This window comes from Emys orbicularis, chromosome 1 (genome assembly GCF_028017835.1).
Source record: "Emys orbicularis isolate rEmyOrb1 chromosome 1, rEmyOrb1.hap1, whole genome shotgun sequence".
NCBI classification, from domain to species: domain Eukaryota; kingdom Metazoa; phylum Chordata; order Testudines; family Emydidae; genus Emys; species Emys orbicularis.
The window spans coordinates 256,991,201-257,009,390 of NC_088683.1; the positions used below are offsets into that span (position 1 = coordinate 256,991,201).

General features: G+C 45.9%; 1 protein-coding gene across 1 annotated transcript in view; it reads right to left on the reverse strand.

The window, feature by feature from the left end:
• Positions 1-4,938: 4,938 nt before the first annotated feature.
• CUL4A (cullin 4A) overlaps positions 4,939-18,190 on the reverse strand; it is a 101,356-nt gene continuing 88,104 nt past the window's right edge. The window contains exons 18-20 of the mRNA XM_065397435.1: positions 12,968-13,140; positions 11,971-12,123; positions 4,939-6,252 (exon numbers count right to left, since the gene is read on the reverse strand). Of these exons, the coding sequence (XP_065253507.1) occupies positions 6,157-6,252; positions 11,971-12,123; positions 12,968-13,140 (422 nt within the window). The 3' untranslated portion in view covers positions 4,939-6,156. The remainder of the gene's footprint in view (positions 6,253-11,970; positions 12,124-12,967; positions 13,141-18,190) is intronic.

Genomic DNA, 18,190 nt, shown 5'->3' on the forward strand with positions numbered 1-18,190 from the left:
TGCAGAGCATGGCGGCATACGGCCCTGGTTTTTGCTGGCTTTCACGCAGCATGCGGTCTTTCTCTGTCCCAGAAATCCTCAGCAGAGTGATGTTGCTCATGGTGACCTGCTTAGAATTAGGGGAATGTTACTGTTGGGACTGCTTGCCTGTTCCTTTACAGAACTGTAACCGGCGGTTTACAGCCACGCGGTGGAGGCAGGAGAGGGGCAACATACAGGGATCTTTCCCGGGGACAGCCGCGAGGGGGTGGGACAGGGGCAGAGTTCATGCTTGCCGGATTGCCGGCAGCAGGAACTGGCCAACGCTAGGAGCATTGCTTTGAACGTGAAAGGAGGGCACTGCTATAATTTAAGTTTTAAGCAGCCAAAGTCTACGGCTTACCATGTCAGCCTGCTACCCGAATTCCGCTGTCCTGCCCCGCTTGTCTGATCTCCACTGCAAGACCCCAGGCACTGAATGCGAAGGCCGAAAATTCGACCTTGTCCTGAGTGCGCATGTGATAGGTGCTGTGCATGGTCTTGTTCACAGAGAAAGACTATGTTCATTGTTCACAAAAAATTATTTGTGAGGAATTCACTCCCTTTTTCCCATCCCACAGCTGCGACTGTCTCCCGACCTACCCTGGCATTCCCCTCCCAGAGGCTGGCACAGATTAGGCGGAGAAAGAAAAGGACACGGGACGACATGTTCTCAGAACTTATGGGCTGCTCCCGAGCCGAGGCGGCCCAGCAGACCCAGTGGAGGGAGAACATGTCGCAAATCCATCGATCACACATTGAACAGGAGGAGAGGTGGCGTCAGGAAGACCAGCAGGCGACTCAAACGCTGCTTGGACTAATGAGGGAGCAAACGGACACGCTCCGGCGCCTTGTGGATGTTCTGCAGGACCGGGGGCAGGAGGACAGAGCCCCGCTGCAGTCTCTCTCTAACCGCCCTCCCCCGCCACAAAGTCCCATACCAGTGAAAACTGTCACTCCACCCCTGCAGACTGCTCAAGTAACAGAAGGCTCTCATTCCCCAAAATTTGATAAGTCCTTTCCTTCCCGCCTCACCCAAGCCCCCGGCCCAGTTTCATCCCGTTTAGTTGCTAATAAAAAATACGTTTCTGTTAATTACTGTTTCCATCATGTTCTTTTAGAGGACAGTGTGTTTGAAGGGGGGGGAAAGGGGTTGGTAATTGGACAGAGCAGTCACCTTTGCCAGGGTAGACAGGGGGGCATGTTCAGCAGCAGGTCACACACACATTGCAGTCACTAGGCACCCTGGTCAGTCTGGGAGGTGGTTTTCATGTTCTGTGTGTGTGTGGGGGGGCTATGTGAGTGTGTGGCGGGGGAGGGCGGTTAGAGATCTTATGCAGCGGTCCTTATCCTGGATCACAGAGCCACGCAGTAGCGTCCTCCCCCGCCACAAAGTCACATAGCCCACACACACACAGTCCCGAAAAGGAGGGGTGGCAGGCTCCGTTGAAACAACCAGTCCACCACTGCTGACCGCTCTAGGAGCAGGAGCCTGTCATTCCTCGAGTTTATAAGCGTTCTTTCCATCACTACGCCCGCTCCGCACCACAGTCTGCGTCCCGGTTTCAACCCTTTACCGCAAAACCCGTAATAAAGAAAACGGTGTTCATTAACAAAGTTCCATTTTTTTTATTTTTAAACGTGTGTTGGAAGGGGGGGAGATGGGGTGAACGGGGTATGTAGCTGGAGAGGATAGTCAACATAAACTGGGTAAAGAAACGGGGGCAGGTTCAGCTTCTCTTTAAACAAAGTTAATAGTCACAGGTTACCCTGCTCACTGAGGAACCTAGCTTTCAAAGCCTCCCGGATGCACAGCGCATCCCACTGGGCTCTTCTAATCGCACGGCTGTCTGGCTGGGTGTAATCAGCAGCCAGGCTATTTGCCTCAACCTCCCACCCCGCCATAAAGGTCTCCCCCTTGCTCTCACACAGATTGTGGAGCACACAGCAAGCTGCAATAACAATGGGGATATTGGTTTCGCTGAGATCAGAGCGAGTCAGTAAGCTTCTCCATCTCCCCTTGAGACGTCCAAAAGCACACTCCACCACCATTCTGCACTTGCTGAGACGGTAGTTGAAGAGTTCTTTTTCAGTGTCCAGGGCGCCTTTATAGGGCTTCATGAGCCAGGGCATTTAGCGGGTAGGCTGGGTCCCCGAGGATGACTATAGGCATCTCCACATCCCCAAGAGTTATTTTGTGGTCCGGGAAGTAAATACCTTCCTGCAGCTGCCTAAACAGACCAGAGTTCCTGAAAACACGAGCGTCATGAACCTTGCTCGGCCATCTGACGTTGATGTTTGTAAAACGTCCCCTATGGTCCACCAGTGCTTGCAGCACCATTGAAAAGTAGCCCTTTCGATTAATGTACTGGCTGGCCTGGTGGTCCGGTCCCAGGATAGGGATGTGAGTTCCATCTATAGCCCCACCGCAGTTTGGGAATCCCATCGCGGCAAAGCCATCTATGATGACCTGCACGTTTCCCAGGGTCGCTACCTTTGACAGCAGTAGCTCAACGATTGCGTTGGCTTCTTGCATCACAGCAACCCCCACGGTAGATTTGCCCACGCCAAAGTGGTTCGCGACTGACCGGTAGCTGTCTGGCGTTGCAAGCTTCCAGAGGGCTATGGCCACTCGCTTCTGGACAGTGAGGGCTGCTCGCATCCGGGTGTCCTTGTGCTTCAGGGCAGGGGACAGCAGCTCACAAAGTTCCAGGAAAGTTCCCTTCCGCATCTGAAAGTTTCGCAGCCACTGTGATTCATCCCAGACCTGCAGCACTATGCGGTCCCACCAGTCCGTGCTTGTTTCCCGGGCCCAGAATCGCCGTTCCACAGCATCAACATGACCCATTGCCACCATGATGTTCACGGCGTGGGGTCCCGTGCTTTGCGAGAGGTCTGTGCCACTCTCAGACTTCATGTCCTCACCGCGATGCCGTAGCCTCCTCACCCGATTTCTCAGCATCTGCCTCTGGAAAAGGTGGACGATAAGGTGCGAGGTGTTGACAACGGCCATAACTGCAGCGATGGTCGCAGCGGGCTCCATGCTTGCAGTGCTGTGGCATCCGCGCTGTCACTCACCAGAAAAGCGCACGAAATGATTGCCCGCCGGCGCTTTCAGGGAGGGAGGGCGGGAGTGACGGTTGGATGACGACAGTTACCCAAAAGCACCCTCGACACATTTTTTTCCCCAGCAGGCATTGGGGGCTCGACCCAGAAATCCAATGGGCAGCAGGGACTGCGGGAACTGTGGGATAGCTGCCCACAGTGCACCGCTTCCAATGTCGACGCTTGCCCCGTTAGTGTGGACTCTCAAAGTCGAATTACTGCCCTTAGTGTGGATACACACGTTCGACTTTGTAATATCGATTCCACATATTCGATTTAAGTAAAATCGAACTACTCTCGTAGTGTAGACATACCCTGGGAATTACTGTTTGTGCTAATTTAGGGACAATTTAGATCATAGGTTGGTTTTAATTTACATGATATTCCACTGCCATATCATGGGTGAATAAAGAATGTTTGGCCTCTAATACTAGAGATGCATATATCTGGTACCATAATAAGACAATTACAGTATTGTACAATATTATCATACACCATTTATATTATAGTGGCATAGAGACTGTACAATCTTCAGTCTATCACTGCAACAAAATTCCTCATTGTGATGTAAACACGGAACTGTACTAAGATCAACTCATTTCACATAAGTATGACGACTCTGGTCACTAGTGACTTGGATGCAAATGTATTAGTTTTAAAATGCTTACTCATTTGTTTGGGCTGCAAAAATTCTAACAAAAGGATTCTAAAAAATCTTTTTATTGCTATACAAGTGAGAGTAATTTGGCTAACAAATACCAGTCTCTAGGTAGGTTGTTTTTTTAATTGCATAGCTCAGAATTCTTGTCTGTCAATTAACTTGCTTCCACAGTGAGAGCCATTTCTCTTGTTGATGAAAATATATCTTCTAGTAATAGCATCAATTTTTGTTAATTTGTTTTTAATCAAACACTAGTCAGAAAGTTAGAGTTTATTTTTTGGGTGGAGGGTAGGAAAGTTAAGGTAGAGCAGTGGTTCTCAATCAGGGGTCCAGGGCCCCCTGGGGGGGGGCCCACAAGAAGGTTTCAGGGGGTCTACCAAACCCAGCCAGCATTAGATTCACTGGGTCTCAGGACAGAAAGCCAAAGCCCTGCTGCATGGGGCCCTGAGCCCTGTCACCCAGGGCAGAAGCCAAAGTTTGAGCAATGTAGCTTTGCAGGCAGGGCCCCCTGTGGCTTGGGGCCATGGGCAATTGCCCTGCTTGGTACCCCCACTGTCGGCCCTGGCTTTTATATGCAGAAAAACAGTAGTTGTAACAAGATGGGCGGTGGAGTTTTTATATCATGGAGGGGTTGGGGGCTCAGAAAGAAAAAGATTAAGAACCCCTGAGGTAGAGAGCATTGTTCAAATAGCATAGATTACTGGATTACTGCCTGTCACTCACAAGTCTTTAGTCTGATGAAACCTCTGCCCCATTACACTTGTGTGTTTATTACATAAAGCTTTTTATTTTAAAACACCAAAAACAGCAGTGTTTTAGCAAACTGACTTTGGCTGGTTGTAATGTGAATAGCGAATAAATCAATTAGTTAAAAGTTAGGTCTATTAATTAATCTTCAATGACGGATTGAGATTAAGTGCCAAATTCACATGGTGGCTAAGAAATTAATATTTAATACATATCAATGAGATTTTATTTGAATTAACTAAAGATTTAAATATTAAAGCAAGTTAAAATATAAGTCTACATTAAATTACAATATTAAATAGCTTTTAAATACATTTGTTGTACTAAACATATGATAGGGGGTTTGGTTTCTAACACAGAGGAAAGGGAATAAAAATAATTCAAAGAATGCAATACAATTCATGAGACCAGATGACAGAATGAGGACTTTAATATGGAAACCCAGAAGATGTCAGCTTTTAGCAATGGATACTTAAGAAGGGGTCGTGGACTTATAATTTATGCACAAAAGTCATATTATATAAATTTAGTAAGTTATTTTCAAGAAAATATTGCTTAAATTCTCATTAGGCCATGATCAAAACTCCTTTGGTAGCTTTTAATCAGAATGAAACACCATTATGCAAATCCTGTAAAATAAAACAGAGGCTTGTAAATATTACCACAAAAAAGTATCTTCCTTATAGTTACAATTATCTAACGGATCTACATGTCCTTCATTCTTTAATTCAAATCAACTTACATATATACAGTATGTAACAGGGAACTCACAAAATCCATACTCTCTCAAGACAAAAAATCTATGCTTTCACATCGAGACTGTAGCCTTTGAAAACTTTTCTCTTCTTGTGTTGAGTGCACTGTACAGTAATTATCCTATATTTGTCTCTAAAGACAAAACTAAATTATACTGAAGTTTTACATAAACAGTGATACAAATCACTTGCCCTAGAGCAAAAAATTCCACAAATGAATACCTTGGCTAAGTAATCAGACAGCTCACTACAGACATTTTAACACAGTTGTCCTCTTGGCACTTCAAAGATTTCACTTCAAAACCTGATTTATCCAAACCAGACTGAAGTTTAGAACTATTTTGAAAGAAAATTAAACAAACATGAATATAACAGTATCATGGTGCATAATTTCAAGAATTCACTGAGTGTTTGTACATAAATGTTAATTAATTAAAAGGGGTTTTAAAAGATACCAGAGTGATTTTTGTAGCTAAAGAATGCAGCATTAAGGGTCTTTATGGATGTGCAGTCATGAACACATACATAAATAAGCCAGAAAAAGAGTATTTTTTTACCTTCCCTTCCAACTTCAAAAGTTAATTTTAAACAAAGTAGAATAAACATATCTTGAAGAACTCAAAAGAACAAATGGAAGAACTAAAAGAAATAAAAAATGTGCCATTTAAAAATCACTAAGGAGTCTTGACAAGGATGATCCAAGAAACATTTCCTTTGCTTCTCATCCACACCAGTGCATGCAGCTGGTTGAATAGTATACATCAACTTGAGGATCTGTTACAAGTAAAGTCTGCAAACAGCATAGGTATTCAAAGTCCTGAATACATGATTCTGGTGTCTTCTTAGGAAAAAAAAAAAAGTTCTCTCCCATTATGCAACATAGTGGTATTGATTGGGGTTGTCTTTGTCTCTCTCCATATAGTCTCTATCTATGAGAGATTCAATCCTTTTTTTCAAGTCTCCAGGCTATAAGAAAAGATTAAATTGGTATTATGTTTAGTAATATAAATGAAATATAAAAAGAACTTATTTTCAATCCCACTATAGTAAAATGAGGACAGTAATCTTTATTTTAAAAATTGGCACTATAAATTGTATAACAAAATACATCAAATTAAAAATGCATTTCTATATATCTATATATAGAAATGCATTTTTAATTTGATGTATTTTGTTATATAACTCCTGATAAAACCTGTTGACTTCCCCCCCTCATTGTTAAAGAAAACGTATTTTAACATTTGAATCTTTGATTTTAATTCAACCATTAAATCCTACACTATTTACTTATTTTCTCATCTTTTAGAAGGATAGAAAAGAATAGAAAAATTAATGAAAAAGACAATTACCTTTTCCGTAACTGGTGTTCTTCGAGATGTGTTGCTTATGTCCATTCCATATTAGGTGTGCGCGCTCACCACATGCACCGGTGCTGGAAGATTTTCCCTCAGTGGTATCCGTGGGGGACCGGCTCTGCTGCCCAATGGAGCAGCGCGCACAAGGGGCGCTGCTGGCTTCTCCCACCCTCAGTTCCTTCTTGCTGGAAACTCCGACAGTGGGGAAGGAGAGCGGGTCATGGAATGGACATGAGCAACACATCTTGAAGAACACCTGTTACGGAAAAGGTAATTGTCTTTTCTTCTTCGAGTGCTTGCTTATGTTCATTCCATATTAGGTGACTCCTAAGCAATGCCAATGGAGGCAGGTAGGAGTTCACAGACGTGTAGATTGCAACATAGCTCTGCCGAACCCAACGTCATCTCTGGCCTGCTGAGTGATGGCGTAGTGCGCCGTGAACGTGTGAACTGAAGACCATGTCGCAGCTCTGAAAATGTCCTGAATAGGGACATGCGCCAGGAAGGCCGCCGAGGATGCCTGAGCTCTGGTTGAGTGGGCCCTCACAATCAGCGGCGGTGGGACCTGTGCCAGCTCGTAACAGGTCCAGATGTAGGTGGTGATCCAGTTGGAAATCCTCTGCAAGGACACTGGAAGGCCCTTCATCCTCTCCACTGTCGCGATGAAGAGCTGGGTCGACCTGCGGAAGGGCTTGGTATGCTCCAGATAAAATGCCAGGGCACGTCTGATGTCCAGGGCATGCAGCCTCCTTTCCTTACTAGCGGTATGCGAGCTGGGACAAAACACCAGGAGGAAGATGTTCTGGTTAACATGGAAGGAAGACACCACCTTCAGCAGAAAGGCCGGATGGGGTCACAGTTGAACTTTGTCCTTAAAGAACACTGTATACGGTGGCTTCAACGTCAGAGCGTTAAGTTCCAATACTCGTCTCGCGGATGTTATGGCTACAAGGAAAGCGACATTCCATGACAGGTGGGAGAGGGAGCAGGAGCCCATAGGCTCAAAAGGTGGGCCCATGAGCTTAGAAAGAACCAAGTTAAGGTCTCACTGTGGGACAGGGACTCAGTCCGGTGGGAGGAGCCTCTCAAGACCTCTCAGGAATCAGACCAACATGTCGTTGTGAGAATACCTTTTGGATCTGTGGGTGGAAAGCGGAGATAGTCGCAAGGTGCACCTTGACAGAAGACTGGGCCAGCCTCTGGTTCTTAAGATGGAGCAGGTAATCCAAGATAGATTGTAAGGAGGAGCACGTTGGAGAAATGCTACACTCAGACGCCCAGTGGGAGAACCTCATCCACTTGGCCAGGTAGGTCGCTCTCGTGGAAGGCTTCCTGCTATCCAGGAAGATTTGCTGGACCTCATTAGAGCAGGCCTGCTCCTCCAGGTTCAACCACACAGCATCCACGCCGTGACGTGGAGGGGGGCAAGATTGGGGTGTAAGAGATGCCTGCGATCCTGCGAGAGCAGATGGGAAGGCTCCAGGGAGCGGCCCCCATCACGTCCATTAGCATGCCGATCCAATGGTGGTGCGGCCACGCTGGGGCGATCATGACGACTTGGGCCTTGTCTCTCTTGATCTTTGGCAGGACTCTGCTGATGAGCGGGATCGGTGGAAACGTGTACATCAGTCCCCCCGACCATGACAGGTGGAAGGTGTTGGAGAGGGAGTCCTTGCCCAGACCCTATAGGGAACAGAAGCGATGGCATTTCCTGTTCTGACTGGTGGCAAACAGGTCCACTTGGGGAGTTCCCCACCCCTGGAAGAGTTTCTGGCTACATCTGGATGGAGCAACCACTTGTGGTGAGAGAAAAAGGATCTGCTGAGGCGATCTGCCAGTGTATTCCTGACACCGGGGAGGTGATAGGCCTACAAGTGGATTGCATGCTTGATTCAGAAATCCCACAATCAGAGAGCCTCTTGATAGAGAGCCGACGAGTGCGCTCCCGCTTGCCTGTTGATGTAGAACGTCGAGATCGTATTGTCTGTCAACACACTCACCCCCTTGCCCGCCAAGTGTGGTAAAAAGACTCCACAGGCCAACCTAACCGCTCTGAGGTCTTTGACGTTTATGTACATCATCATCTCCTCTGGGGACCACATGCCCTGGGTCTGAAGGTCGCCGAGATGCGCTCCCCAGCCTAGGTCTGAGGCGTCCAATATCAGCTTGATGCAGTGACAAGGGCTGTCGAATGGAACTCCTTCCAGGACCGCCCTGGAGTCCGTCCACCATTGCAGCAAGGTAAGTATCGTCAGCGGGATGGTAACGACCTTTTCCAGGTGATCTCTGGACTAGGAATAGACCATCACCAGCCACTGCTGTAAGGGTCGCATCCAGAGGCTGGCATGGTGGACGACATACGTACATGCTGCCATATGTCCCAGCAGGCGCAGACAAACCCTGGCCGTGGCCTGGGGGAACACAGACTCCCATGCAGAGGTCCACCAATGCTTGGAACCTCTCCTGTGGCAGAAACGCTCTGGCGCAGGTGGAGTCGAGCTCCGCGCCGATGAACTCCATCCTCTGCACTGGAACTAACGTTGACTTTTTGTCGTTTACCAGCAGGCCCAGGATCGGCCTGGGTTGGGACCTGGATTGACCTTTGACCAGCCAGTCGTCGAGGTACGAGTAGATCTGGATACTCCAACGCCTGAGGTAAGCTGCTACCACTGACATGCACTTGGTAAACACCCTTGGTGCTGTTGCTAGGCCGAAAGGGAGGATCGCAAACTGGTAGTGGTCCGATCCCACCGTGAAGCGTAGAAAGCGCTTGTGTCCTTGGAAGATCGCTATATGAAAGTACTTCAAGTCGAGGGTGGCATACCAGTCTCCTGGATTCCAGGGAGGGGATGGAGGAGGCCAGGGAGACCATGCGGAACCTCAACTTCTTTAGGTATTTGTTGAGGTCTCGTAGGTCCAGGGTGGGGCGTAGACCACCCTTGGCTTTTGGGATTAAGAAGTACCGGGAATAGAACCCCTTGTTCCTGTACTCACAGGGAACCTCTTCCACCGCACCCAGCTGCAGCAATCCTACCTCCTGCGCGAGGAGACTCTCGTGAAAGGGATCCCTGAAGAGGGATGGTGAAGGGGGGTGGAGACCGTAACTGTAGGATATAACCCTGCGCCACTGTACTGAGGACTCAGCAGTCCGAGGTTATGGTGGTCCATGCCAGGAGGAAAAGAGAAAGATGGGTGGAGAAAGGCGGGAAAGATAGATCCGGGGTATAGTCTGGTAGGTTGCCTTTGGGTTCACCCTAAAAATACCCGCTTGCTCCCCTGCTTGGGCGGAGGGAGGGGATGGGTGCCTCGGGCGGCATTTGTAGCCCCTGCTCTTTTTGTGGGGTGGCTCCTGCCGGGATTGGCTGTGGTTTGAACCGCTTACGAACTTGAACAGGGACGTACAGCCCTAGAGTTTTCAGGGTAGTGCGGGAGTCCTTGAGCCCATGCAACTTACTATCTGTCTGTTCTGCAAACAGGGCCTGCCGAAGGGAAGGTCCAGCACTGACGGCTAAGCCTCTGTCGACAGACCCTAGAGGAGCAGCCAGGATGCCTGCCGCATGGAGATGGCTGAGGCCATGGTGCAAGCCGCGGAGTCAGCCGCATCTGAAGCTGTCTGGAGGGCCACCCTGGCCACAGTGGTGCCCTCCTCGAGGATCGTCCAGAATTCCTTCTTGGACCCTTCGGGAAGCGAAACCTCGAACTTGGCCATTGCCTGCCACATGTTGTAATCGGAGCAGCCAAGGAGGGCTTGGTGGTTGGCCATTCTCAGCTGAAGGCTGAAAGATGAATACATCTTTCACCCAAACAGATCCAGTCTCTTCGAGTCTTTATTTTTGGGTGTAGGCCCGGGTTGCCCCTGCCTCTCCCTTTGATTAACAGCCTCAACTACGAGAGAGTTTGGGGCTGGGAGAGTGTAGAGATACTCCTGGCCTTTAGCTGGCACAAAGTATTTACGTTCAGCCCTTTTCAAAATGGGGGCAGGGAAGAGGGGGTTTGCCACAGGGCATTAATAATTTTTGATTCGTGTAGGGGCAGCTGCCATGGAGCAGAGGATGTAGTAGTTCCTCTTCAGTAGTTCATGAGCCTTAGCATCAACTTGTGGAATTGGGTGAAGGGTATCTGTGATGGCTTCGTCCAGTGACAATGAAGACGACGACAATGTCGCCTGATGGTCCAGCAGGCTGTTTCCCTGTCTGCTCATGGGCCTGGGAAGTTCTGCCTTCTGGGGCCTCCACCTCTGGTGGATAGCAGGATGCTGAGGCCAATGGCCTATCTGAGGCCCCCACCACCGAGCGGACTGTCTGCAAGGGCTGGGAAAATCCCCACAGGTTCCAGGGGTACCAGGCCACCGGCTTTGGGCCCAAGGGGTTGGTTGCGGTGCCGACGATATGGACATACCGCCAGTGCTTGTCCTGCCGTCAAGGACTCCTGCTCAGTTCCGCAGCTGGAGGCGGAGTGTTCACTGGCAGGTGACCATGATCGACGGAGGCGTCGAGCCACTTAGCACGGGTCTTGGCTCTCCTCCAGCCCTGTCCTTTTCCTTATGGAAAGCGGGGGGGGGGGGGGGGGAGGGGGAGGGGAGATTTTCCCCTTGTGGTTATCTTCAGCTTCTTGATCGGAGCAGGGGAGGGGGATCGGTGCTGGCTCAAAGATGGCGCCGGCGGGGCGCTCCGCACTGATACTATGGTGCTTGGGGCTGAGTCGGACCTCTGCTCTGGTGTCGGGGTCAGTACCGACTCCATCAGGAGCGCCCTGAGACGGATGTCTCTCTCCTTTTTTGTTCGGGGTTTGAAGGATTTACAGATGTGACACCTGTCGCTTATGTGTCCTTCACCTAGACACCTCAAACAACTAGCGTGTGGGTTGCTGATGGGCATAGGCCGCTTACAATGATCACAGGGCTTAAAGCCTGGAGACCGGGACATGCCCCGTACCTAGGCTGAGTCCCGTCCGGGACCACTGAACGAGAACTAACACTAAGGGAACTATTAATTATTTTACAACTATTTTACAGGAAACATTCAGAAGGAACACTGAATGAAAAAAAATGCTAGCCAAAGCAGCAGACGTTCCAGGACCGTCACAGGCGGCAAGAAGGAACTGAGGGTGGGGTGGGCCGACAGCACCCCTTATACTGCAGCATGTGTGCGCCGCTCCCGGGGGCATCAGAGCCGGTCCCCTATGGATACCACTGAGGGAAAAACTTCCAGCACCAGTGCATGTGGCGAGCACATACACCTAATATGGAATGGACATGAGTGAGCACTCGAAGAACCAGATATTTTAAAAAAATTCTAGTATGGATTGAAAGGAAATTAAGTTCACTTACCTTTACTGGAAATTTCAGCTGATTATACAATTCAGAAACAAGAAGGTTATGGCAGAGCGTCTTTCTCATCTTCATTATTCGTACAATAGCAGCATCAATCTGATATTGTCTATCTTGAAACACTCTTTCAGTTGTGCTAACCTGTTCTTCAACCTAAAGGACAAAACAACATGCATCAAGCCATCTTTCATTGCCAATTTTTCTGTCTGAGTGTTTGGTTAAGCTTTAGGGAAATATACAAGTAATGTGTGGAAGGAAACAATATTCATTTATTCTTCTCTTTCTGACAGACAAGCACGCACACCTAAAACCTGGGCTCTGGGATGTTCTGATGCTGTTAAAGGAAACTAAGGATACAAATTAAGCATATGCAAAGCAAATTCACATACTTCTTATAAAAAGTTAACTTGATAAACCAAACTACAATTAAAAAAAACAACAGTATTTCTTTAATTAAAAAATACATCAATACAGATGAGGTGTCTATGGAACCTTAATGTATATGGGCCTTCTGAAATAGAGAATCATTCCAGGACTGTACGTTTCAAAGAGTTCTGTATGCTAATGGCAAAGAAAACAACTGGACATGCTAATTAAACACGTCAATCATGCTGACCCCAAGAATTGGAATCCATTCCCAAAGATATTCACAGCAATAGAGGGGATAATTATTTCAATAACTCTCTTCTCTCCAAATAAAAACAGTTGATGTGTTAACAGCATTACTTTTGTTCTGTTCAATTAATGTAATGTCAATACTTCAACTGCACTGTCCAAACAGTTAAGATGTATTGAAAGGTATGTGAGATTATACCAATTTAGGACACAAACCGACTACCAATGAGACTAGAAATATTGTTCGCCTCCCAGGATGAGAAAAATATTGCTGAAAATGCAGAGACTGTGTCAACTCAGCCAGGACATATAGGTAAGCAAGGCACAGTATCAGTATTGTAATCAAAATAGATGCAAAGAGTAAGAGTATTTTAATACATACTGTTTCTTTCATCTGTATTTGGTTGATCTTTATTCTAAACAATTTATGCTTGAAGTCACCATTAAAAATGAATTTGTCTCCATCTTCTACATCCTTGCCTTTTGGATTTTTAATCAATACTCGTGCTTTCCCACAGGCCAAAGACTGCAAGGTTCTTCGCAATTCACTGTCCTCTGTAAACAGGTTAAAAATACAATAAAAAGCTGACTAGAAATTTGAAATATTAAATTGTTAATTTATAAATACAGTTTAGAACAATCCTCCTTTTCTGAAGTATATTGCTAATATTTTCTTCCAACTCATTCCTAATTATGCAATGTAATTCACAACTTTAAAGGCCCAATCCTGCAGATCTTACTTATATGTAAGAACTAACAGTATTTCAACATTGTACAAGACATGAACAAAGACGTGGCCCCAGCCTCAAGGAGTTTACAATCCAAAAAAACAAAGATCACACAAGTGTCAGAGGGGTAGCCATGTTAGTCTGGATCTGTAAAAAGCGACAACGAGTCCTGTGGCACCTTATAGACTAACAAACGTATTGGAGCATAAGCTTTCGTGGGTGCATGCGTCTGACGAAGTGGGTATTCACCCACGAAAGCTTATGCTCCAATACATCTGTTAGTCTATAAGGTGCCACAGGACTCGTTGTCGCTTTTTAAAGATCAGACAGAATGTACTTGGAGACTTAAGAGATTTGGAAAAAAAAAAAAGTAAATTGTGTTACTCTGTGCTTCATCATTGGGTACTGTGATATGAGTATGTTCTAAGGTGAATATTATGTTAAAAGAAAAAGTGGACAGCTGTTCATGCTACCAGGAAAACATTTATGCACTAAAAACAATACAATATGGAAGAACTAGAAACCAAGGAATGACATAATGAATCTTAATATGTAAAGCACAAAGTCAAAAGCAACTTTGGTGTTAGGCAAAACAAACATATTAATACACTAAACATTAAACTTTGTGAAGACTTTTGTTAAAGCCCTGAAAATTTCAAAGTGAATGTACATTTTGTTGTTCTCTGCCTAATCTCTTGAATACCATTACCTGAAATATAAAAATCACAATAAAATGTGTTAAGATAGCACTGTGTGTAGACCTGTGAACTGAAATAGCAAAGATTTTGCAAGCTAGTGCTGAAGTGCATTGGAAGAGTTGAGTAAAATGCTAACATTATTAGGTCTAAAATTAGCCCTATTAGTTTAGTTTTCACATTCCTGCAACACCACCATTAAGAAAACCCTTTTTATTCCTTCTTTTGATGTAAGGGAGGGATGGACAATTATTTACAAAGATATTAAATTTACAAAAATATTAGATTGCAATAATTAAACAATAAGCACCTATATGCTTTATATTTTTGAAGCACTATCTTTTTGAAGCACTATAAAGAATGGTTACTCTCCATTAACTGTGGTTCTTCAAGATATATTGTCCACATGTAATTCCACTTCTGGTGTGCATACATCCTAGGCACAGATAACACTGCTCTACAGCCAAAATGCTTCTGAAATAAATATAGTCAAACTTTACTAATTCTGGGTCACTGAGAATGAAAATGATGCTTAAAATTGTTGATTGGCTCTAGTTTTCAAGATATGCTATTGGGTCAGTATATACGACCCTTGACTTGGGAATGGCGGAGGATAAGTGAGTTATAAAGGGAAGGGATCTCAATTTAAACCAGAAATGACTAAAATACATCTTTGACTGGATCGATGAATAAATCTATGACTGGGTTTGGACAGTACTTGCTTTTTAGGCAAAACAATGAATGATGCAATCTGAAGCTGGTATTGCGTCATACATGATATGAATTGCATCATGTTATTCCTAGAAGTCATGGATGATGCAATCATAACGAAGCTTACATCACTCTGCTGAACAAATTGCCCTATATCAGCTCTAGAAATCATACAGTGTCGTGCTCTCTTATTTGTCAGTGTTTGATTTTGCAAAGGGACACATTTCTGTTTAGCCAAAGTGAGCAGAGATGCCTCGTACTTGTGTGAACAGTGCAGATAACTTCTGCTATGTTTGTGGTGAAGTGACTTTTGCATCACAAAAGCGCAGTATAACCACTATGGTTAAGAAAGCCTATCACCTTTATTTTGGCTGCAAAATTGGAGATCAGGACAAGAGGTGGGCCCCACACACATGCTGCAACACTTGTGCAACAAATCTTCGCCAGTGGTTGAACAGGAAAAGGAAATCTATGCCTTTTGCAGTGCCAATGATTTGGAGAGAGCCAACAGATCATACCAGCAATTGTTACTTCTGCATGGTGCCTCCAGTTGGGAAAGGTGTGTCAAAGAAGAAAAAGTGGACTCTGCATTATCCAAACATTCCATCAGCTATACGCCCAGTACCCCACAGAGGAGGACTGCCGGTTCTTGATGCACCAGAATCATTCTCACTTGAGTCAGACGAGGAAGAGGATGAAACTTCTGGTCCTGAACCATCAATGTCACAGGACCCACATTTTCTCCCATCCTCCTCCTCTGAACCACACCTCATAACACAAGGTGAACTGAATGACCTTGTCAGGGATTTGGAACTACCCAAGAGTAAGGCAGAGCGGTTGGGCTCCAGACTACAGCAGTAGAATCTCCTGGCAGGTGATGTTAGGGTTTCCATGTTCCGTGACCGTCAAAAGGATCTTGTCCCATTCTTCTTCATGGAAGGTGATCTTGTAGCCTGCAACAACATCGATGGTGTGATGGCAGCCCTCAACATCGTTCACGCTCCAGATGAGTGGAGACTGTTCATTGATTCATCGAAGATGAGTCTTAAAGCTGTTTTACTGCATAATGGCAATGTTTTGCCAGCAATTCCAGTTGGTCATGCAGTCCATATGAAGGAAACCTATGACAACATGAAACAACTTTTGAGGTGCATAAACTATGACCAACATCAGTGGCAGCTTTGTGGCGATTTGAAGGTTGTTGCTCTCTTGCTTGGTCTGCAGACTGGATACACAAAGTACTGCTGTTTTCTCTGCGAATGGGATAGTCGTGCAAGAGATTCCCACTACATCAAGAAAGATTGGCCACTCCGACAGTCATTGGAGCCTGGGAGGAAAAGTGTTCAGCATCCACCACTTGTTGAATCAAGGAAGATTTTGTTACCACCCTTACACATCAAGCTGGGTCTGATGAAGAACTTTGTCAAGGCCATTGACAAAACACAAGCAGCTTTCAAGTACCTCCGTGGAAAATTTCCAAGGTTAAGTGAAGCTAAGATAAAGGAAGGTGTCTTTGTTGGTCCTCAGATTCGTGAACTTCTTCGAGATGATGCATTTGACCATGCACTGCGTGGCAAGGAAAAGACGGCACGGAAAGCCTTCCAGTTAGTGGCAATAAATTTTCTCGGCAACAACAAGGCAGACAACTACAGGTTGTTGGTGGAAAACCTCCTCAAGGCATACAAAAGCCTTGGTTGCAACATGTCACTAAAGATACATTTTTTGCACTCTCATCTAGATTTTTTTCCACCGAACTGCGGAGCAGTGAGCGACGAGCACGGCGAGCGATTTCACCAGGACATTGCAACAATGGAGAAACGCTATCAGGGCAAATGGAGCCCATCAATGCTTGCAGACTATTGCTGGACAGTGACAAGAGATGCTCCATTTAATGAATACAAGAGACAAGCCAAGAAGCGCCGAGTAGACACTGAATAGGACTAAACTATGTACATAATAGTTTTTTGCCTTTTGTTTCATAATAAATTTTATTTATATAACCCTTTTGCTGATTTTTAAAGTGTTACATAAACAGGACAGGTGAAATATTACCATGTAAAGCAACCATAAACACATGAAAAGACCTAGGTTTACAATTTATGATTAAAACTCTACTATCTACACAATATACATAGACATAAAATGTAAAAACTTAAATATCTTAGAAACAGTAGCCAATCAGTTGTTTTAATTGTCATATTTGAATTCAGCACATCAAAATACATAATAAATAGCACATTTTATCTCTGAAGCAGACGACTTCTCAAAAATTGTAGACCAGTGTAATTAGATTGTTTTTGAATAGCAGTGTCTGTTGAGGCCACAGCTGTGCCCAGTACACTCCGGGTATGTCTACACAGCAATTTAAGCCCAGGTCTGAAACCAGGCTCAAGCCAAACACCCATTGTATCCATACTGCAAATGTGTTAACCCAGGGCTCAGACCCAAGGTCCCAGGACCCTGCCAGGATGGAAGGTCCAAGCCTGTGTTAAGCTGGGACCTAGGATCTGAGCCCTATTAGTTTCCTGTGGGTATGTGGCACCAGCTTGACTTAGGTCCCAGAAGTCCTCCAGATATATCCCAGAGTTCCTGGCAGCAGAGGAGCAGTACTGCAGCCAGCCAGCGCAGTGGCCCTTGCTCCTGGGTCCCCCCTGCCCTACCTGCGGCTGTGTGGCAGGGACGTCCGGGCAGCGTGCACTGTGAGGGTGGTGAGTGGGAGCCAACCCCAAAACTTTCCCGCAGCCTCTTTGGGATCCATTATCCCTGTTTCCCAGGGTGCGGCAGGAGCAGGGGATCCTCAGGGGTTGCTGGAGTACACTGCACCCCAAGCTCTGGGCATGCACTTCATTACTCTGCAGCTGGCAGCAGCCCGTGTGTGTGTTCCTCTGATACCTTCAATTTATGTCAAACTTCAAAACAAACAGACTTCCCACTTTAAAAATTAAGAATGGCCAGTTTCATTTTAATAGTTTGACAGTCCTGGAGAGACTTATGTTCTGATTATCCTCAGAACAGATGCACATGGGCATTTTCCTGCCAATATGACTCAGCTTAGATCTGGAGAGCCCAATTCTCAGATTAGATAGTAGTTCAGTAGAAAGCCTTCTCAAACTGCAGTCGTTCTACTGAGACAGCCACCAAAGGAGCTACTTATGCCGTTTATGTACTCATGTGCTCCTTATGGGCACCCGAGTCCCATTAATAGCACCACCGCAGTTAGGAAACAGTGTGGGCAACAGTTTGTCCACAGTGCTACACATTTGAAGGGCTAGAGTGTCAACACTGGGGGTGGGGGCGCTAGGCATAGGGTTCCTGGGATAGGGTTACTTTGACTTGGGTTTGTGCACTACAGTGTGGACTTCCGAGTCCTAGGTTTGAGCACAGGTCAGAAAATTGTTAATCTAGAGTTAAAATGCAGTGTAGATGCTAAAGCCCAGGGTTCCCTGACACACGTCAGCTGACTTGAGTCCC